Raw genomic sequence first — 22433 nt, 5'->3', positions numbered from 1 at the left:
GAGTTTTCAAAGCTTACAAGAGTAACTTCATTTAAATCTGTGGCCTCCAATCTACCCTTGGGTGAAGTGTGAAGACAGCAGCTGCACTCCAAGATCTCTTACACCACACAGATTTTCTGCTGTATGTGCCACTGGGGCTTCAGGAAGGAAGGCATCATCTCTCTCTCTTTATTCACTTATTGAAAAATATTGTCAGCATGGTGAATGCAGTTCAGTCTGAAATATCTGAAATGGGCAATGTTGCTTACAGAAAACCATTTCTGTTTTAGACACAGAATTGTTCCCACATGATTGTTAGGTCAAGAATGAAGAACCATGGGTTTTTCAGGAATTTAGATTACATAAAATACACAAATAAACAATGATTGCTTTAGATTTAAATTAGATTACATTCAAATGAAGTTCATGCCCTGTCCTGCTGTCTTTACTTACAGGAGTAGTATTCATAAATATATAGTATAGCACGTCAATATTCTTGATTGGAACTTATTTTACTTACAAATGACATCATTAGCAAGTATTGTTCTTGTCTTCACAATGTTTCCATTTCTAAAAACCCTCATACATTTGCAGGAGGGGTAGAAGTGATGGGAAGGATTTCCAAAACTAAAACCAGCTGAAAAAATCAAGGGAATTTGGCTAATACTGAAAGACCAGAGCTCTTCTACCCAAACCTGAAAAGATGGCTCTCTACTGGTGGGTCTCAGAGGAGAGACACATTTACTAAACAGCTGCAGCAAAGCCCTTGGGTGCAGCATGCACTTGAGACACCTCCCCTTGAACACTGGCTGCTTGGCCACTTAGAAATGTAAAAACACCTTGTGGGCTTGAGCATTTTCTGGTGCCCGATCTCACAAGCTCCACAGCATCCCAGCCCTAACTCCCAACGGGACATCTCCAGAAGGCACCTAGGGCTGCTGAACACACCTTTGGGGAGGATGTCCCTCCTGCTCAGACATTTCCTCTGTGCGTGGGCTGTGCAGGGCCAGCTGTGCTCAGGCTGCAGGGCCAGCTCGGTGCCACCTGGGGCTGTGCAGGGCCAGCTCGGTGCCACCACACGCTGTGCCCCGTGTCCTTGTCACAGGCTTGTCCTTGGCACAGCTCTGTGAGGCGCGGTGCCTCTCTCCCAGCCTGGGTGAGCTGTCCCCTCGATGCTCTGGGGGCAGCACTGCTGAAGGCCCTCAGGCCAAGCTGGGCTCTCCTACAGAGGGCTGGAAAAGCAGTGACACCCAGAAACTCTGGATTCATGCTCATGTGAATGAATGCAGATGCACCTAAATAAATGAGAGTGTTATTGAGGTGGGGAGGTTGGAAGGCAAATCCTGTTTTTCTGATGCAAACCAAGCACTGTTTAAATGTTTAGAAGAATCAGATTTGCTGTCGCTATTCATCTGCTGCAAGGAATAATTTATTCCTTCATTTTGGCATGGCTTTTTATAAAACCTCTGGTCTTAAAGACCCAAAGTCAACTCATGTGGGTCCCAGCAAAGGCAGAAAAAGGTTTAGGGATTTAAATCCAAATAGAATTGGAGCTTTGATTGCCAGGCAGTGAGGCAAAATCCCTCTGCCCTCAGCTGTGTGCACACACTCTGCTTGAAATCTGGAGCTGTAGGATATTGACAGCAGAAGTGTGGGAATATCCAGGCACAGTTCTGGGAAAATCCTCTATGTGCTGAATTCTGTGACTTGTTTGTGACCAAACTGTGGTTGCTGTCAAATGTCAGCTATTTTTTTTTTTTTTGCTGAGTTTATTCTTGCTGTTTCTGTTGTTATTATGTGAATTGCTCTTGTCCCAGCTCACTGCTGTGGTTCATCATCCAGCACTGAGTGAGGGGGCTGATCTTGTGCTAGAGCCAAAAAAACCTCTCAGCCATGTTATGTGTGGACCTTCACATTTGATCCTCCATCTCTGCAGCTCGAGGTGTGCATTATGTTTTAGAGGGATATAAGGCATCCTGGTTTTCTGCTCTGTTTCAGGGTATTTTGTACTCTGTTTTCCTCATGTCTACAGCTCTGAATGCAGCCTCTTGCCACCAGCAGTAGCTGTACCTTCATGGCTCAGGAATCTGGGCACTGAATATTAAGGAATTCAGCAGGAGACCCCATGTCTTTCTATGGCGCAAACAGCAGCTTCCCAGCAGCCAGACTGCTGAGGCCAAGAAACAGTTAATTGTTGTTTATTTTATTTACATGATCAAATTTAATCTCTTGTTTTACTGTTCAGCAGAGCTCTGTAAATCTCATGTGACCCCACAGGTCTTACCCAGCTCCTGAATTTCCCAAATCTTTCCCCTGTAGATTGTATCATGGCCTGTTTCAACATACCCATCCCCCTTAGTGAGAACAAGAACTGCAGCAGGGAAAAGGGGGACTCTTTCAAAATGTTTTCAATTCCATCCTTTCAGTGCCAGCATCTGTGGGTTGATGAGGGTTAATGATGCAAGTGTAGGACCAGGGAAGAGACAACATTCCCTTAAGGAACCAGAAAACTTTCTACTCCCAAACACAAACTGAAAGGAAAAGATTAGCAGCCAAACTAGACCATCTTGCATGCCCTTGCAGGCCTTAATTCCTTCACAAACATGTGCAAACTCAATAAAAAGAACTAGCTAAATAAAAATCCCCACGCAGAGAGAAAGATTTTTATCCTCTGTTAAAACAGTTTGAGCAGAAAGGATTTTGCAGCCTCTCTGTTAATCTGCTGATCACGTGGCTGAAAGCGATGCCCTTGAGGCACTATCAAGCCTGTTGTTGAATTGATTGGTCAATAAAAAAAGAAAGGGGAAAAAAAAAAGAGTAGAAGTTGTGCTCTTGTATTAATACAGCTAAATCCTCACCTGCAAGTCTGGGTAATCTTCCATGAGAAGTGTGCTGGGGTTTTTCTCATCATCCTGTGAAGGATGAAATGGACTTTGAAAAAAAGAGAGGTTTCTAATCAGCCTTCTTCGAATTTGTATTACTGATTCCTGGAAAATGACTAGCAGCCAGGAATTAGTTGTAGGTGTGAATCAGAAAGCAGCAGTGGCCTTTGAAAACAGGTGAATACGTTTTGCATACCTGTGGGCTGCTATTATGCATTCCTGTGGTTAATATAGCTTGTTACTTAGCCCAGAAATGTCGATGCTTTCAATATCTGACTTGCACAACTCTAAGTGCATTGTAAGCATCCACTGTATCCTCCTTACCTGGCTGTTCCCAATTTATTGGTTTTGATACAAGTATCCACCAGTAGAGAATGGTGGATATGACCCAAGGACTTTCCCATTTAATCTTCCAGTTGTGCCCAGTGAAGGGAGCAGCCAGACCTTCTCCCTTCTCTGAACAGCATTTGCAGCCCTGCAGAATTTTGGGAATGGGTCTGAACTGGTCAAGGGTCCAGCTTGCCTTCAGGGAGATGAGCTGTTTAATAGCAGCAGGATTTTTGTTATCGTGACTCTGTAAAAGAGCCTTGAAATAATAAAATTTAAACTTGTAAAACATTTACTGGTTTAAAAATGGATTCCCAGCCCTTTTTGTTACATAAACTGCCTTTAAAAAAAGATACTCTGCTGTGTCCTTAAATTGTGCCTGCTGCATTTTATGTACTCACACATCTATCTGTGTGTCACCTGTGTACAAACAGAGAAGGAGGGGAGTTACAAACTAAATAGGGTCCTTTCTTTTTATAACATGGCTGTAGCTATTTCTTTTTTCTTGAAAGGAAGTAAGTTTTTCAAAGTTCATGAACTCTCCTTCAGCTTTAAATCCTGCATCCATAGTTTAAGTTCCTAGCAGAGACCATGACACAAAGTAGAGGAGAGAGGAGCCAGGGGTAGGAAGTGGCAGAAAGTGAGCCCTGAGCCAAGACCATGGCAAAGCACGAGACATCCTTAGGGAATACTCAGGGCACCCTCAGAAAGGTCAGCCTTTTTCTTTTTGTTTTGCTTTTTCATCTTTAAAGCTCCTTTGCCCCAGAGAAAACCCACTGGCCATAGTGGGGAGGCCAAGGAGACTCATTTGGAGAGCAGTTCCTCGAGGTGATGGGCTTTGACTCAGGCCTGCAACCTCTTGTGCCTTTGCTATTTTCTGATGGTGCTGCGTCTTGATGTGGCAGTGCCCTCACCACAGATGGCTGCATGCACAAGGAAAACAGCCCAAGCTGGGAAGTTCCCTTCCTTCTTGCTACCTGCTTCAGATGCTGTATGATAGAATAAGCAGAAGGCTGGGTAGACAGAACATGAATAATCAGTGATAACCAAGAATCTCAGAGACAATGAGATAATTTCTTAAATATCTCTTTTTGCTGTCCCTCATAGCTGAAAAAAAATCCTCCTTCCATTAAAAATCCAATTCTACAAATAACATCATCAGCCCAGTTTCATAAATGCTTATATTTTGTCAGCTGCTGATTTGACTCTGACGACTTAGTTAAAGAAGATTTCTGCTAAAAATATATCAGCCCACTGCTTGAAATGCTTTTACCACCAGGCAGAAATGGAAGGATGAGTATTATAAACATAATGAATAGCTTTGTTTACCACAAATACATGTCAAGAGGGGAAATGTTGTCTATTTACACTCCTGATGCCCTCACGATCGCAGTGTATTTTACTCGCCTATTAAAATGTTTATATTTAGCAAGAGCTACATTAATTGAATTTTTTTCACTTCTGTTGAAGGCTCTTACTGGTGTTACACAGCTCAGGGGCAGGGGTAGGTGTGAGTCCTGGGCTGCAGAGAAATCTTGCGAACTGCAAACCATGCAGAAAGAAGTGAAATGCCAGCTGAGTGTGCTGACAGCCCGTAACAAACAAACCATCAGGAGAACACCTTATTCCTGTCTATCACTTTGAAATCAAAGCTTTGGCAACATCGATGCTGACGAGGTTAACTGTGTCACTGCCAATCTTTTCCACATTTTTCCCTTCTGTCACATTTAGCAGCCATTCCACACTAAGCCTGTAAAATGTGCTACTTGAACTCACAGCTTGTTTCATCCAGTCCTAGGAGTATCAGGACTAGTGAAGATGGGATAGCACCGATTTTTAACATACAAATGAAGAACTTCACATCTGTTTTAGCTGTGAAGTTATTCATTACTATGTTCAATTTAACTTTTAAAAAATCACTTTCAAATTAAATAAAGTCACCACAAAATTTTCTCCTGACTTGCAGACTTACAAAGACTGCGGCAGAAATTAGCTCTGCTTTGTGACAGGCCAACGCAAATGTGCTCCCTTTTCTTACTGTAATACTTGTGGGTTTCCTTTCTATCATTCATTTAGCCTAAAAATACCTTTTTGCAGTTTGTGGGTTTCCTTTTCATCATCCATTTAGCCTAAAAAAAATTCTTTCTCCAGTTTGCGAGTTTCCTTTCTATCATCCATTTAGCCTAAAAAAATCCTTCTTCAATTTGTGGGTTTCCTTTTCATCATGCATATAACCTAAAAATGTCTTTCCTCAGTTGTCAGGCTGCCTTCTTAGATCATTATGAGAAATTTGAGGATGAGCTCTGCTGGTTTGCATTTGCTGCCATTGATTTGATCTGTGTGTAATACAAGAGCGTGGAACTCTTCTGATGTTTTGCTCTGACTTTGCAGAGGCAGAGAGACGTAGGCAAGGTTGAGGCAATGTGGAGCAAGGTCTTGTGAACAACTACTACTTAATGCTCTCTTGCAGAAGCTCAGCTCCCTTTCTCTGTTGCCACTGCTTCTCTTGATTTGTGAGGCACAGAAGGAAGCTCTTACCCACGGCTCATTACGGTCTGGAATGCTGAGGGGTGATGGTTAACCTGAACCAGGAGATCTGGAAGAGGTTTGGATGTGTATATGGAGTGGAGGCTGGACCAGGAGCTCTGGCACTCTTGAGAAGACTCTGCAGAGGGAGCAGTTTATTTCTACAAACCTAGGAACAGCAAATGCAGCAGGCCTCATAGAGCCTGGTGGGGATGCCCCAGGAAAATTAGCCATGCAGCTTTCTTATTCCTTGCTGTGCCTTGAATCCCTCAATAAATGTTTTGCAATACTTCCATTTTATATTTCTATTCCATCTCAGAGAAACAGAAGGAAGCAAGTTAGAGCCCCAGGAAAATCTGGCAGAAAAGTATTTAAGACGGCAACTACTTCTGTTTGGTGTTTCCACACTCACAACTGCCCCTCCCCACATTGCTGGCCTCTCCCAAAACCACTGCCACTGGCTCATAGCTCCACCTGCAATTCTGACCCCACTAATGGCAGTGGTGACACTTCCTCCAACTTGAAACGGGGCGTGACTTTCACCACTAGCTTCTAAAATTGGCCATTAATCAGATTTAGTGGCTTAGGAGCAGTATAAAGAAAGCCAGGTTGGAATCAAATGGAAGAGAGACTGACTGTTCATTGTTGCTGCAGTGATGGCCAGTAAATATTCTGAAGACCTGAATGGATTTAGGGTTTGAATTCTGCTGGAAACCATGACACAGTAAGAAATCTCATCCTTCAGCTAGGCAGCTGCCTTTAGGTTTTTCTCCAAGATTCTGGCCTCAGAATGCAAACAGCTTTTCACAAGTCATATGTTTTCTTTAATCCTCTCTACTAATACCTGGATTTCTTGTTCTGAGCCATCAAGATCCAGCTATGCCAATGGCAAGTGAGGTTGTGGATATTTTGGAGCAGGTATCTCCTGGAAAGACAGGGAAGCACTAAGCCCTTTCAGCAAAGCCCATACCCTCATTAAAAATACCCTGTGAAATGCCAGCCACCCTTTCCCAAAGAAGACTAATTCAGATGGAACTGGCAAAACCAAGAGATGGTAGGATGACAAACAGTCTGCCTACCAGGAAAGGACTAACAGATCTCATCTTTCACATCATAAGAAATTCTGGGAAATGTTACAAGTCCTGTTTCTGTACCTCAGAGAGAGAGAAGGAGAGAGCAGGGAAGAAGAGAAAATATTTAAGCCACAGGACAACACCAGCACAGGAACAAGCTGCTGTTTCCTAGCTGGGAATCAATTTGTGCTAGAAGTAAAATGTTTTCCAGGTACTGGAGAAGTGAGGGTGTGGACTCAGAACTAGTGGGAACACAATAAGCTTAGTGATTCATAGGACATAGCTTGTTAAATTATAAATGACGCTACATGAGACAGGGAGCTGCAATAACAGGGAATTTGATTCACAGCAGCCTGTTCTGTTCAGGTCTCTGCTCTGTGCTGCCAGTAGATGTGGTGCCCACTCCCCCTAAGGAGGTTTCTTTCTTCACCCTGCACCTCTCTGCTTGGTTGCTCTGCCAGATGAACAGAACAAACATTTTTGCCTTGGATGTTTTGCTGTTTCTGTGGGAAGGCAAAAAAAAAAAAAAAAAAAAAAAAGGAAAAATGTGTGGGTATATAGGTGCAAAAATGACTGCAAAGAGATAACACATCGAGAGGTTTGTTTTCTTTTAGCAGTGAAGTAAAATGGATAGAAAGTCAAGTTTCTATTACTCTGAGGTGACATTGTTACAAAATGGCTGTCTCTTGCATGGTGCTTGTGTTTTTGTGGTTGGGAGCTGGTGGAGCAGCAGGTGGGTGTTGGAGGAGCCTCGTGGAGCAGCTGTGTTTTCTGCCAGCTGACAGGAGAGCACCCACCTGCCTTGGACTGGGGCGGGTGGCAGGGGTGCCACTATGGCTGCACAATCACCAGCATTTATCACAAAACCCCAGGTGTCCTGGAGCCCAGGCAAAGCGCTGGTCCATGCCCTGGAACACCTGCAATTTAAGTTGGACAAAACAAGGGCAAGATAGGAAGGAAGAGAAGGATTTTATCTGTGGTGTGGGGATGGGAGACAGACACAGTTGCTAGATGTGGAGAAGCAGTCCCACCAGAGGGTATCCAGGACACCTGCACGGCGCTGATGGATGGAGCCAGCATCAAACCCAACGCCTGCAGCACCTCATGCAGCTCCAGGGATCTGCCTGCAGGCAGGGCAAGGAAGCCCTGGGGGTAAAACGAGTTGCCGAAGGTGATGCAGGAAGACAGGAACAAACTAGGAATTACCTGCCTCTCCTGAATTCATATTTGCAACATCTCAGTGCCTCTCTTGTCCTAAGTCACTGTCTGACAAGCCCTCATCAGTAGGCATTACTCTTAGCTGAATATCAAGCAAGAATTTGGAGCGAAATTGGTTATTATCCCTATACTCTGTCAGCCTGGGCTGTGGAAATGGGCCCAAAGGCTTGAAGCAAAATGCTGCGGGACTGCAGCAGGAGAAAGATGAGGTGTCTGTGCCTTGGGTAAAGGCTGACAGACCCTACAGAAACACTGCTCCAGCTTTTTGGTTTAATCTCTACCACAAATGTTAAAAAGGTGTTTCTTTGGAAATGAGAACTTTGCTGAAAATCTTGTGAATAAATGGGATCCATGCAAATAGGTGCTGGAGAATTGAACAACAGACTTCCTTCAAGGCTTTCTTTCAAATCTATTTAGAAATTAAATCTAAATTAAAATTCCAACTAATTTTTCATTGTTACATTTTACGCCACAGTGTAAAATGTTTAAATAGGATTTTTCATTACAAAAGTATCTCATTTCCTCTCCAAGTGCTTTCAGATCAGTTAAAATACAGTAAGAGCAAAAGTAGGGCATGTTTAGTTATAGACAGTATTAATTGTGGTACGCTCTGTGTCAAAGAAGATGGAGATGACAGAAGGCAGAGAAGCTGGAGCTTGTGAGGGCCGTTGCTGAGAGCCCACAACCTATGAAAACTCCGTTCCCATCTCCGCTCAATTTCTCACCAGCTGTTGCCTGTCACACTGGCTGTGGGCAGCACACACATGACTTTCCTGGCTTTCTGTGGGGATCTGCCTTCCAACACTCCATCCTCAGCACAGCTTCAAGGGGAGCCTGCTGGTGTCAGTAACACGCACAGGGAATGGTACCTAAGTATGCCTTTGCAGGAGGTTCACACTTTTCATGTCCTTTCATTCCCTGCTGGTGTTATCAGGCCATTCTTGGGCTTTGGGGATAATGCCAGAGCATTTCCTATAACCCAGCTGCCAGTAGCCTCTGTAGGGAAGGCTTGTGGAGGTGGTGGAAGACATGGTCAATGTGCCAGCCAGGTGAGCTGTAGAGAGCTCCCTGGGCAGTGGTAGCTGTTGAGGAGGTCGAGCAGGATAAAGGATGTGTCCTGTGACAGGCGGATCCTACATGTCCCCAGAGCTGTCTTGTGCCTGACCCCATAGAGGCTGAACACGCCTTGGATGGCACGTGGGAAGCCAAATGAGGGGCAACACTGGGGAGAAAGGATGACCCCCTTCATCTCCCCCTTTGACAGTGTTTCTTCTTCTTCTACCAACTGTCAGACAGTAGCAGCAACCCAAATTCCACCTTTAAATGGCCCAACATCCATCCTGAAACACTTGATTCCAAGTCTCTCCTCGGGTTTTCTGTGGTTCCATAAACACCACACCACTGTGGTAATGCTTTCAATCGTACAAGAAAGAGGCACAAGGAGTGGGATTGACCAGCTCTGACTTTTTTAGTAAAATACGCCAATGCAGTCATCCTCTGGTTACAAATATCTATGGGAAGAGTAGATGTGTCCTTTAATAACAGGGAGAGTGCTTAAAAAAGAACATTTTATTGCTGTGTTGCCTTCACCCCAGTAAATTGCAGCATTTTCATTTTCCTGTATTTATTGCATTGAAGTGTTTATATCACTGTGAAGCAAATATTTGCTTTCAAAGGTCAGTCACTGTATCTCTCTTCCTCTGGGGACGGACGTAGGTCTCTCTGAGCCTTCAGTATTACTCCATACAGATTATATAATGTTCTTGCTAAGGGATTCTTTACTGCATCTTGGCACTACTGAAATAGCAGATGCAGAATTCAAAGGATAATCGGCAGTGCCTTTCCATTAGCCAGTCTGTATTTCTCTCTGACATTGTCTGTGGTGCTTCTGTATGAGCACTGGCATAAGGGACGAGACTGTCTGCAGGCAGTGGGATGTAAATGACCCAAGTGCCTGGAGTTGCTTGCATTGTGTAGGAGACACAGAGCACAGCCTGGAACATGCTCTACCTGGTATTTTGTAGCAGTGTTTGGGCTTTTTTCTCCTTTTCAAAGAGCACCGGGGATGTTTGTGTGTGAACCCAGAGGATTTCCTTTTCCGAAATGGAAAAACCAAGGTCCACATTAAATTTTGAGGCTGAATAAGCAATTACCAAAAGTATAAACACAAATTGAGTGGACGTAGGGTCTGTAACTTCTGTAGCAACCTTTTTTTTTTTAATCAAATTTTTAGATTGAAAGAGCTTAATGTATTACATCCCTACTTTGGTTTTCTGATTTGTCATCTCTGCAGGGACCGTAGAGAAAATAAAATGTAGTTTAAGTTAAAAGTACAGAGTGCACTTTGGAGAGTTTATTCCAGTTATATTAGAGATTCCTAAGGTAATTGTAGGATTTTGATACTTGGTTCAAATTAACTTCAATGAGAACAGAATGCAAAATATCAACTAGTAACAAAAATATAAATTCTGCGAGGAATTTATTACCCTAAGTCCTTGATATTATCTTAGGCCTGTTTCTGTTCTACTTAAAGAAGTGCAGGTTTCAGTGGACCTGAGCCAGACCTTATGCTTTTGAAAGTCTGTCTAGTATCAGTAAGAGCAAATTCATCATGGTTTAACTTTCCTTGACCATTCCCAAAATTGTTAATTTTCAATGTTTTAGAACATCAGGAGTTTTAAATAAAAGGTTATTATAGGTGTTCCTAAGAAACACTATAGAGGGAGAACTGTTAATTTGTACTTCAGAGCAAAAATTCCTTTTAAAACATAATTCTTCTCTCACCAGGATTTTTATTGATAACAGGGTCTGTTGTTGGAAATTCATGACACTGGAATGGCATTTCAGTCTAAACAGGAGTTTTCAAGGAAAATCCTATCTCTAATCTGTCCTATTCAACATTATAAATTGCAAAATCTGAAAAAAAATTTAAACTCATTCCCTGCCATCTACAAAATATATGTAGTTTATCACACTGTGTACAAATCAGTAACCTTTATTGATTCTTGGGCATGGTTTTCTATTAAATGAAGTTGAATCAGCACAGCTGCGGGGCACTTCTGTTTATGACTAAAACTTGATGTAAAATGACTTGTCTGGAAGAATGCTTTTTGCTATTTCTCAATCCATGCTAAGTGCTTTACAAATACCAAACAATCTCAATGAACCTGTCAAGTTCGATCACTTGCTGCACAACATCTCTCCGCTTACAAGCTCTGACACTTTTTTTAGCTTGATGCAAAATAAGACACGTCTGTCACTAAGATGCCAGCTGATGGCTCTAACAAATCAAGAAGGGTACCTAAAACAACCCCACAAGAGCATGGAGTGACAGGTCAAGGGGCAATGGCTTCAAACTGACAGGTAGTAGGTTTAGATTAAATGTTAGGAAGAAATTCTTGACTCTGAGGATGGTGAGTCACTGGAACAGGTTGTCCAGAGAAGCTGTGGATGCCCCATCCCTGGAAATGTTCAAGGCCTGGTTGGCTGGAACTCTGAGCAACCTGGTCCAGTGAAAGGTGTCCCTGTCCATAGCAGGGGGCTGGAATGAAATGATCTTTAAGGACCTTTCCAACCCAAACCATTCCATGCTTCTGTAAAACTCTCTCCATGTTTGTTTCCTTTTTTCTTTTTTGCATCACGCATTACCACCACTGGCTCATGATCAAAAAAACCAAAAAATTGTAAGGAAAATATCAAAAGTCAGGCTGGAATCTACCTGAGAATGGAATTTGCTGTGATTTTCTTTTTATCTGCAGCGACTGACCAACAGTCAATAAATAAATTGCTGTTGTCAGTAGAAGCCCTCATGTCACCTCCACTCACTTACAGGTCTGTAATTATTCAGCTCACACTGGATATGCTTAGAAAATGAACCAAATTCCCTGCTAGCATCCCACCCTCTCACTGATGCATCACCTCCCACTTTACAGCTAGTGAGATGATACCAACAGACACAGAGCAGAACCACTTTCCTGCCCATCAACATCTATATGTATTTACCAATTAGATCAGTCCCAAAGCCCTAAACAAATTGTCCTGATTTTGGCTCAAGTTTGGTGCTACTCCTCTGCGAGCACAAGTGTAGCAAGGGGTCCAGGTAGAGGAGAATATTCTAACTAGATGCTCAAAAACTAGGTCCACAGAGTTAGTCTTGGTGTTCTGGTACAGAGGCTAAGCCAGAAATATTTCAGCTCTGGGTTATGCCTCAGTCTGGGGAAAAAACACAGTTTGTGAAGCAGTGACCAGTGCTAGAGCCAGCCAAGTGGGACAGGAGTTTGGAGCATGGTTCTTTACCAAAATAATTTCTTTTTATCCCACCTGAGCATGCTCCATTTCCTGGCCAGAAGCAGTGTTTTTCTGGAGCTGAGTGCTACGAAGGGCACCACCAGCACAGCAGCAGGGTGGGAAGGTTGGGGTGGCCTTGAGAGTATCCCCACACCTTCACATGCTCTTCTGGAAGAGACCAGTTCCCGGTTTATCTTTTCCTCCTAAGTATCCAAGTGCACCATGTTTTTGTAAAGCTCATTTCCTGCTCTTTGTGAGCATCCTTGAAGTGTCCGATACCAGCCTGAGTATTAGCCATGAAATTAAGCTCTGCCTTTGCACAGCTGGGCTTGCAGATGAGTTGCCTAAGCTTGGTCCTTCACACTGCTGTGACCATGCAGCTGGCAGGACCAGGTGGCCTCCTTCTCCAGCAGACATTTAGGCTCCTACACATGGTGTGACCCATCACAAAATGCCAGCCTCCCTCTGACAAGGATGTGGCGATGTGCGCAGTGATGAAAGTAGAATATCGTGCCAATAGCTGCAGGGCTGACTCCTCAAGATGGATTTCTTCCTGCTGTAGCTTCAAAGAGGAAAAGTAACCACGAGTGAGGGCACAGCTAATGTGAAGGCATGAAGGTCACATATTCCCTCTCAGATAAAAACAGCAGATCTGTTGCTGAGGCTGCAAAGGAAATGCAAGGAGCTGTCTGCTTTCCTTACACCTTTCTAAGCAAACAGGGTGTGATCCAGGAAATATCCCTGCCACCCAGCTATACCTGCTCATACTCCTCATGTCCTTATGGAGAGCACCATCAAAGAGAGGGATGGTTTAATCTCCAATATGTAGCAACTTCTATTTTAACAGAGATGTTATTGCTAAAATTTTAGAGCCAAGCTCTGCCCTGACTTATCTTGTTTCATAAAGGCTGCACTTATCGCAAAGACAGGACAGAAAACAGCCCCCAGGATCTTGCCTTCTTTAGAGCAGCTTTGCTGAAAGGGGTTGCTTTTGTCCTCTTTCTGTAATTGAGCATGATGGCATCTGCTTTATGGCTGTTTACTTGCAGTCTCCCACAACTTCCCCACCTCCTCTGCACCTGCAATTAGGTTTTCCTGCAATGAACAAATCTAACATTCAGTGAGCAGTAATTTGCAATGTGCCATGCTTGAATCTAGCAAAGAAATAAGCCAGTGTTGTTGTTATAAAGACCTGACAGATGGTAGGAGGGCCCGCCTTTCTTAATCAAGTCATGCTCACTAATCAGAGCTAGCTTGAATTTGTAACAAAAAGAAACCCTACCAAATCAAGGATTAATGGGCTGCATCCTGACCTCTGGTTAGGACCACCTCAGGGGTGTCCTTCTGTATCAAGAGGGATAACGAAGATCAGAATCTGACCCACTTTGTGGAGAAGTTGAAAATATCAGTTGGGTCCTACAGTTACTTCCCCCAAAATGAAGGGTTCTCCCATGTAGATGTCTCCCAGTCTAGCTGTAAATATTATTTCATAGTCTGAACTATAGCATGGTGGATAAGTCATTAGCCCATGAAAATACGCAAAGTTTCATAGTCTTTAATTTAATTACAAATGTGTTAGCTGAGCATCCAGCCCTCCAAGCAATGCAGCTGAAGCATAGGACGTGAGGGGCAGAGGCTTGACCTTGACCTTCTTCACATTAAGCCTTTCAATTCTAGAGAAGAATGAATGGGTTTCAAGATTGTTTCTGGCAGCAAATAGCATCTCCTGAGTGTCCAACTTCTGTATGAATTGTATTTGAAAGGCAAAGAAAAAAGGAAGGATTTGCTCTCTACATAGGAATTACTATCCCGAATGAGACTTTGGGTGAGGACAGGGATTTAATAAAAGTGCTTTTGTGGGACTGATGTTTAAGCACGGCTCCTAACTGCACTGTTTTTCTTCCTTTTGCTGTCTTCCAGGCTCACAAAGCAGCTGAGTGCAAATCCTGATCCGCAGCATCCCCAAATACCCCCCCAGCTAAAATGGCGGAAGACGCGGATATGCGCAATGAGTTGGAAGAGATGCAGCGGCGTGCCGACCAGCTCGCTGATGAAGTGAGACCAGTAGCTAAACTGGGAACTTGGGGCTGGGCTCGGTGTGAAACACACAGCCAGAAATAGGAGCTGATCCCACAAAGGATTTCTAGAGCTCTTTTCCATCAGCTTTACACTGAAAGTGGAATTGGAAATGAAATGAGCTAGGGTAAAATTTAATGTTGTGCTCAGTCCAGATTAGGGAATTTATTGATCATGAGTTTGGTTTAGGTATTAGATTGTGCATCAATTTGACTGTCCTCAGAGCAAAAGGCAGCAATTTAATATTTTCTGAGGATTCCTTCAATTTGTCAAACCTATTAAATGTTAGAAGTCACCAATTAGGTTTCTGAAGAGTCATAGATGAAAACCACAGGCTTTATTTTTAAAGTGGAACACCTGCAGTTCCGAGCAGCACTGCCACAGTGTGCGAGCAAGGGGAGCACAAGCCTTGGAGACTGCAGCTGCCTCGAGGTGTGCTGCATTAGCCATCCACAGAGCTGGAGATGGAGAGATCACCAGTGCCCTGCTGATGGCCTGATTTGGAGGGGAGGGAAAGAGTGCAGGAAAAATGTCCTGCCAGCATGAGCCTGCACATTAGCGCTGGAAAGCGTAACTTGCCAAATCTCAGTGCTTTTTCCTATTTTTTTTTCAGTCCCTTGAGAGCACCCGTCGAATGCTGCAGCTTGTTGAAGAGGTAAGGACTTGCATTTCATTTCACTTCCGTTGTGAGCAGAAGTGATGGAGAGCCTGACACTGGAAGTGGCTTTGTTCAAATTCACTCTGCTAGGGCCTGGCCATGCCTTTACGTGCCACTGTCCCTGCTCATCCCTACCCCTCACTAGGGCCATGCAAGACATTGTTCCCTGGTTTCCAAGGCACCCGTTTGGTCATACCTGAGGATGCACTGAGACAGGATTCTGGAGATAAATGAAGGAAACAGCCTCTGAAGGTGACCTGGAGTCAGGGACAAGTGGCTGACTTTGTTGCAGAGCTCTGGGAGCCTTGTGCCAGGACCACTCTCACGTCCTTGGCATAACACTGCAAGAGGGGAAGGTGAGAAGGGCCTTGATCCATTTTCCCAGTCTGCTTTAAATACTTCCCTCTCCATAAACACTTGCAGCTATTTATAGAACATTGGTCAGCACAGCATTTAAATGCTATTTCTTTGTGTATCTCTGAAATATTTATCAGGATTTCAAGGCTCATGAGATGTCCTAGATTGACCACTTTGGAGTTCTCTGATTTCCCATGGTGCTAAGGAAGGGGACCCTGGCTTGTTCCTCACAGCTAATGCCTGCCTGGAGGGAAAAAACCAATTCGCTCAGGCCATATTTCACCCTCTCCACAATAAAGGGGTTTAAAAGTTGGGAAATCTCAACTCAGTTTAGTTTAGAGTGTTCAGCTATCAGGTGATGGAAAACTTTGCTGCTGCCTGACAGGACATATTATTTCAGACACCATGCAAGCCCTGGTGCTGGAGCTGGTGACATTTTTAATCAGGGTCATCAGCACTGACAGTCCCAGTACTCCTGACAACCAGAGGAGTCTCCGGCAGAGACAACGGGAAGAAAATTACATCAGGTCTGGTTCAGGAACAAGAACAACCCCAGCCGTAGGCTTTATGGCCTTGAAATCAATCACCACTGTGAAGATCAATGGAGTCCAGTGGAGACAAAATTAAATTTCCATGTACAGACAGACAGATGGGTCACTGAGCATAGTCAGCATCGCTTCTCCTCCACAAACACTTTAGATCAGGGCCCCTTGCAGCCAAAACACTCTCTTGTCTCACGAGCAATCTGTCCCTTTTTGCTGCTCAGTTCCCTGGACATGCCATTCCTAACCACCACTTGACGTCAGCTCTGTGCTGGATGCAGCTCCTGCTGAAATCTACTCAACAACAAGGAAGAGAGGCTCATATGAGTACCCCCACAGCACAAGGCAGGAGAGCCTGCTGCCCCAAAATGCCTGGGATCTAAATAGACAAGGCAGATGATGAGTGGGAAGGAGAGGCGAAGGAAAGGGAAGTGATTTGCTCAGGGCCAAGCTATCAGTAAATATCAGCCCTGCCTCTCCTGAGCCATATCTGTGCGGCCTGTGCGCTGCCTGAGTCTTCCTAACATATTGAACCAGCATATTGTGAATGCCACTGGAATTTCAGTACTAAATCACAGCAAATGGCAAAGTGGGAGGAGAACTGGGACTGCTGAATTTACCAATGAATTTATAGCACTCTTTGGAAGAGCTCGGCGTCTCTGGACCTGGTGTTTATTCAGATGCCACAATATCTTCCTGTCCAAATAGAGAAGCTGCTAAAACTAGCACTGAGTAGTCAAGGGAGTTCTTCTCAAATGAGCTGAATATTATTTTCACTAAAGTGACTACAGGAGACCTTTAAAATTCTGTGGCCTAAACAGCTGGTTGATTATTCCAATCCCTTTTCCTAGGTACTTTTTAAAAAAAATGCAGCATTTAGGGAGTGAGAGATTTTATACCAAAAAGACAAATGGTGAGAGTATTTGAAATTGAACGTGCACTGCTCTGATTTAATAATCTCCCAAAATCCAATTAGACTTCCTCACTTAGCAGAACCTGTCTAGTAGACAGAGATAGAAAATACTAGAAAGAATTCTTTTTACTCTGTTCTCTTGATACAGCACATCTGTTCTTCCTTTCTTAGGAAAAGAATGCCTCCATGTTTAAGCATTATTACTGTGTACATTCGTATAGATTGATACTGGGGAAATACAGCATAAACAGTGACTGGACTCCATCCTAGAGCCAGGAGAGTGCTGTCCATCCAAGGAAGCCCCGTAGCCATGTAAGACATAATTGCAGGTCACAGCCTGGGGACGTGACCCCAGAGGACACGCTCTGCTTGCCCCAGAAGACTATTGAGAGTTTGGAGACTAAGCCCTGATGCTGTTCCCCGGGAACATGGGCAAGGAAAACCAGGGATGTCATTCCTTCTTGATTTTGCAAGCTTTGCAAATCAAGCTTTGCAAGAAGCTGATTTTTCCAGTCCTGGCACAAGAAGGGAGGCAAGAAGCGTTACAAAAGCAGCCACAGCTTTGCCCCAAGGCAGCTCCGTACTGGAATGGCAGATTCCAAAACCCAGTTTACTCCATGGTGCCCATTGTGCCAAGGCAGTGCAGTTAATCTGCACTGACCAGTGCTCTTTTGAGCCACTCAGTGCTATAAATACCTGTATTTTATGATGATGCTGTGCAATGTTTGGGTCAAAACATAAAATAAAAATGAAGTGAGGCAGAACAAGTGAGACTAAATACAGTTTGCAGCTGACCTTCTTTTTATGTTCAAGCTTTTTTTCTCTGAGGCAACATTATGCAATGCAGAATATCACATGCAGGGAGAAAAGCTGGGATTTTGCTCCCATCTCCCAGTGCCACCATGGCCTTTAAGGAAAATCAGTTGCGGTAGTATAGGGAAAAAAGGATGTTTTGTAGCTATGAAGTAGCAAGGAAAAAATAACAAGATCAGTAGTGGTAAAACTCAGAAGAAAGCACTTAGGACTGTACAGACAAAGGAGCTGTTTTGTACATTTAAATCCAGACAGGACTATCTTCTTTCATGTGAGGTGAGAGTGAAGTATCGAAGGTGAAATGCTGAGCTATAAATGTTTGATAACTGGTGCTGCCCTACGCAGGATACTGAACACACAGAATGCCAATTTACCAGCTGTGAGTGTACCCTGACATTTATTATCACAGCTAAATGCTTCTTCGTCTGAAAAAAACAGAACAAAAAGTGCTCTATTAATTTAGAGTTTGGCCCAAACCTTGTCAAAGCTGATTTGAAATTCACCTTTGATATCATTAGACCTATTGGAAGTACTGAACTATTGGAAGCGTTCTCCTCAGAAAAGTGTTTTAACCAGTGTAATTCCACGTATCTGGCACAAGGGAATGTGATCCATAATTCTGGCCTCTCTTCCTCCAGTGCAGGATTGGCCCCCTTGGTGTGTGCTAGCCAGGGGGATAGCAGATTCACATGGGCTGGGATGTGCCTTACCAGGCAGAGCAGCAATGTGTGCCTCTTTAGTCAGGGAGACATCGGAGCGTTAACAGCGTGACAGGGAACCTGGAGCAGGAGCTGAGCAAATTCATTGCTACGGATGACTAAAAAATGTTTCTTTGACCACGTTTTTGTCTTTAGGGTGTTGACAGTTCTCTTTAGTGTCTGTGGGAACTACTAGAAATGTCAGCCTGTCCTGGTACATAATTGTCTGTATTAATTTATTCAAAACAAACTCTTTAATTCTGGATTAAAGCAAAATTCTTCACTGAAGTGGAAGTTTATGTGTTCACATAACTGAGAGTGTATATGTGTCTTTCAGGATGCCTCCTGAAATGCAGGGAAAGTGATTTCTCTATCTGATACATCACCCCCTTACAGCGTTAGGAAAATCTCCACTCAGGCTAAACCAAAATTTGAGTTGCTGCCTTTGGTAGGATAGGACCCAACACACTGTGTTCCTGGAGGGACTGATGTGCCCTTTGAGAAGTCATTCCAATTGTCTTCCCACTTTTATTTCCATCTTGGGAAATTAAGTTCTGTAACAGCAATAACAAGAAGTGATACAGCAATGCAATTCCCCTCCAAAGTGCTGGGCAAATTTTAGTGAACATTTTGTTGCTGACATGCTTTGAGTGAAACCCTCACCAAAAAACCCATACAAACAAACAAACAAACAAACAAACAAACAAACAAAAACCCAGAGCAAAAGCAATCAAAAATTTTTAAAAAGCTATTACAGAAGACTAAGGATAATGTCTATTAAAGTCTCCAAAAGGGTTCCCAGTAATTCTGTTAAACAGGCTTCACTGAAGCACTGACAGACTAAAGTATCTATGAGTTGTATTAAGCCCAAAAGATTAAAATTATATATTCTGGTTCTTTGATTAATAGCTTTGCCAGTGGCCAAATGGAGAAGCTGGGCATGTGCTTCATATAAATGATGCAAAACCCAAAGCAGTACTGCTTGTTCATTTGCTTTTATTCAAGCATTAGAGCCTGGCTGAAAGATTGAAGGACATAAACTTTCCTGAAATATATGGTGTCTGTTTCACCTAATGTGATACATTTTTAAGTTGGAAGTGTTGGCCTCCTGCCCTGAAGGGTCATCTCATGTGCAAAATTATTTTATATACTATATATGTTACCATCTGCAGAATACTTGCATTATGGATAAACAGAGGAACTCCAGGGCTGCCAGTTTAATGCCTCAACATCAGCAATTCTTGCTGTGCCATTTTCTTATAAAGGACAAGAATGTGAGAGGTTGGCTGTGCCATGGCAAAATCCAGCAGTCCAAATTCTCCTCTCAAGTGCAATGAGAAGACAAGGAGAGTCAGAAGTTGTTCTCAAAAGAGATGGGTGCTACAGATTAAAGAGCTGGATGAAAATGGCATGTGCTCTATGAACTTTCTAGGGTCCTGTGAAAGATGCATTTTTCATCTCTCTGGCCTGACCTACCCTAAGCATTTCACTTTTTTGAGAACCTTTGTTTTGCTAAAATAATACAGGATTGCCTGTACAAGGACTGGAGGGTCCTGAAGAGATTCCTCCTGCACAGGAGAGAAGAAATACTCTAATCCTGGCCAAGGTGGGAATTGAGCACACAATTTCATAACAGTTCTATGAATTCATGGCTTCCCACACAGGCTATCACTGATAGTGGCGAGCACTGGATGTGTGTGGGAATCCTTCCTGAGCCCTCAGGAGCAGCCAGAGCCAAGCACAGTCACTGGGCCCATGGTGATGTGAGTCTGTAACCAAGGACTCAGGGGCAGAGGCTCTGAAAGCTGTCCTTCTGGACTGGCACTTGACAGCAGAGCTTTCATCACCTCCTGTTACACATTGTCCCCACAGCCAGCTCAGGCGGCGCCGGCTCCAGAGACCCAGGGGTGTTTCTGTGACACTGCCAGTGCAGGAAATGCCAACGTGCCTGTGCTTGCCCCCAAACACTCTTGCTGGACACATTTCTTCCCCTCTATTTCTTTAACTGAGGTCTTGTACTTTCCAGAGATGCCTCAGTCTGTTGTCACTGGGGATCAGACACAGAGTGCTTCTCTCCTGCTCAGACATCTGGATAATGAACACATTTTTGGGATTGTTCTGTCTTACAGAGAGGTTTGGGTTTGTGTTATCTAAGATACCAGCCATAATGGAAATACTGAGCTTTTAGAAAAGTCTGGACCTATTTTAAATGCACAAACATGATTTATTTTTTGACTGATTTTACACATTTAATTCTTTTTGGAGGAAAGCTGTAAATTAATGCTTAATAGAAATTTGGAACAGAAGGAGATTGTCACTTGATGTCTGAATCACATCTCATCCTTTTCAGTCACCACCTCTTTATTAGCTTCAATATGCTTTGGATTAGACCACAGATGCAGACAAGTTTATTCATTGCACGCCCTTTAATATTTTCACATTTGTGTTAATGCTGTGGCAGGCTGTTTGTAAGAGATACAGTGTTGCCTGATAAAATTAAATGGCACTGATGATCAGGTAAAGAACAGAAAATTTCACCTCTTTTGCTCTGTGTAAGGATTTGATATGAAATATAAACCATAGGGTCTAGTTCCTGAGCTCATCTCCTAGCACATATCTTGCTCAGGTCACTGGACATCTTAGCTCTATAAAGGTGGTTTGCTTAGATGTTAAACACAGCAGGAAAATAAAGTCAGAGGGTTGAAGAGCAGTAGATATTTCTCAGCCCAACTATGTTTGATTCAGCAAAAAGTTTTGGAGCTCAATATTTGGAAGGGTCGCATGTCAGACTGCACCTGATTTACTGAAACACAAGGTGACTCAGGACCCAAGCAGCCTTCTTGTGTTTGCATGAGTTTCCATGTTTGTTAAAATACGTACAAATCTAGGGGGGGAAAAATTCCCTGGTTACCAAGAGTATAAAAAGATCCAATAAAAAACTGTTGTACAGGCAGCGCTTAGCAGACACAGGGTGCTTAGTGCCCCACAGAAAACATTAGATAATTAAAGGTGGTTTCTTTACTCTAAACTGGCAAACCTAAGATAACCCTTGGACCCTAAGTTTCTAAAGGCTGCAAAAATGAAAGCTGGCTGGGATTCAAGTAAATGCAGTGAACTTGAAGGGAGAGAGAGCAGCAGTGGGTTCCTGGTAGATGGCTGACCTGAGGGCAGCAGGGTGCAGCAGACCTGGGGGAAAGCAGGACGTCTTTTCTGTCCATCTGGCAACTCACACAGGGACTTTACAAAGAGACAGCAAACCAGCCTGCACACATCTGATGCTTTTCCCAGTTTCTGCAGTGATGTAGACATTACAGACATGAATGGGGGTGCAGGGAGAGGCAGAGAAGAGCACAACAAGAGGTACCTCGTGTGCCTCTTGAGCCGAGCAGGATCCACTGGAAACACAGCACAGAAGCACCAGCTGCACCAGCAAACAGCCCTAAGCGTGGCAGAGCTGGGCTTGTGGCTGAGCCAGCATGGGCTGTGGGGGCCTGGGAGTGCCCTGTGGGCGTGGGCAGGGCAGCTCATGGCCACAGACACTTCACTGCACCCACAAAAACTGATGAGCAGTGAGAAGGGCAGCTGGTGGGTAGGATAACATGAGGTCCTTCATTTGTCTCCAGGAGTGGTGAAAAGCAAGAGGGTCGGTCAGGAGTTTAGTTTTCTGTTCCTGATGTACCTGTGCGACCGTGGGCATCTCGCTGCCCTCTGCAAAAACTGACACCACCACCACCTTTATCTGTTTCACAGGAGCATGGATCACTTTCTGTTTATGGCAACAAGTAAATTACTGCTGCACATGTCCAGGTAGCTCTGCTGTCAAGCTGTCAGGCCACAGAGGACTTAGTTCATCTGTTATTGACATGCAACAGTCAGGAGATCATTCAAGCCATTAATTATTCACAGATGTTATCACTGCTCCAAGCACAATGGAGCTGGTTTTCCCTTTGTAATTAAAAAGGAGATAATTTGATGTGTGATATAGCTGAGTACCACAGCACCCAGGAACTAGAGACACCTGATCACATCCCAGAGTGATGATAACGCATAATAAAAATGGTACTTGTGAGAGGTGCCCTACCCC

The 22433-nt window shown here is 43.7% G+C and overlaps 1 protein-coding gene across 2 annotated transcripts in view; it reads left to right on the top strand.

Moving 5' to 3' along the window:
* SNAP25 (synaptosome associated protein 25) overlaps positions 1-22433 on the top strand; it is a 61293-nt gene that overhangs the window by 18175 nt on the left and 20685 nt on the right. For both annotated transcript variants that reach the window (XM_030944860.1, XM_030944861.1), the window contains exons 2-3: positions 14213-14347; positions 14982-15023. In XM_030944860.1, coding sequence (XP_030800720.1) covers positions 14276-14347; positions 14982-15023 — 114 coding nt within the window. In that variant the 5' untranslated portion in view covers positions 14213-14275. The remainder of the gene's footprint in view (positions 1-14212; positions 14348-14981; positions 15024-22433) is intronic.

This window comes from Camarhynchus parvulus, chromosome 3 (assembly GCF_901933205.1).
Source record: "Camarhynchus parvulus chromosome 3, STF_HiC, whole genome shotgun sequence".
Classification (NCBI taxonomy): domain Eukaryota; kingdom Metazoa; phylum Chordata; class Aves; order Passeriformes; family Thraupidae; genus Camarhynchus; species Camarhynchus parvulus.
The sequence above is the reverse complement of the archived record's forward strand: the minus strand, read 5'-3'. Positions and strand labels throughout refer to the sequence as shown.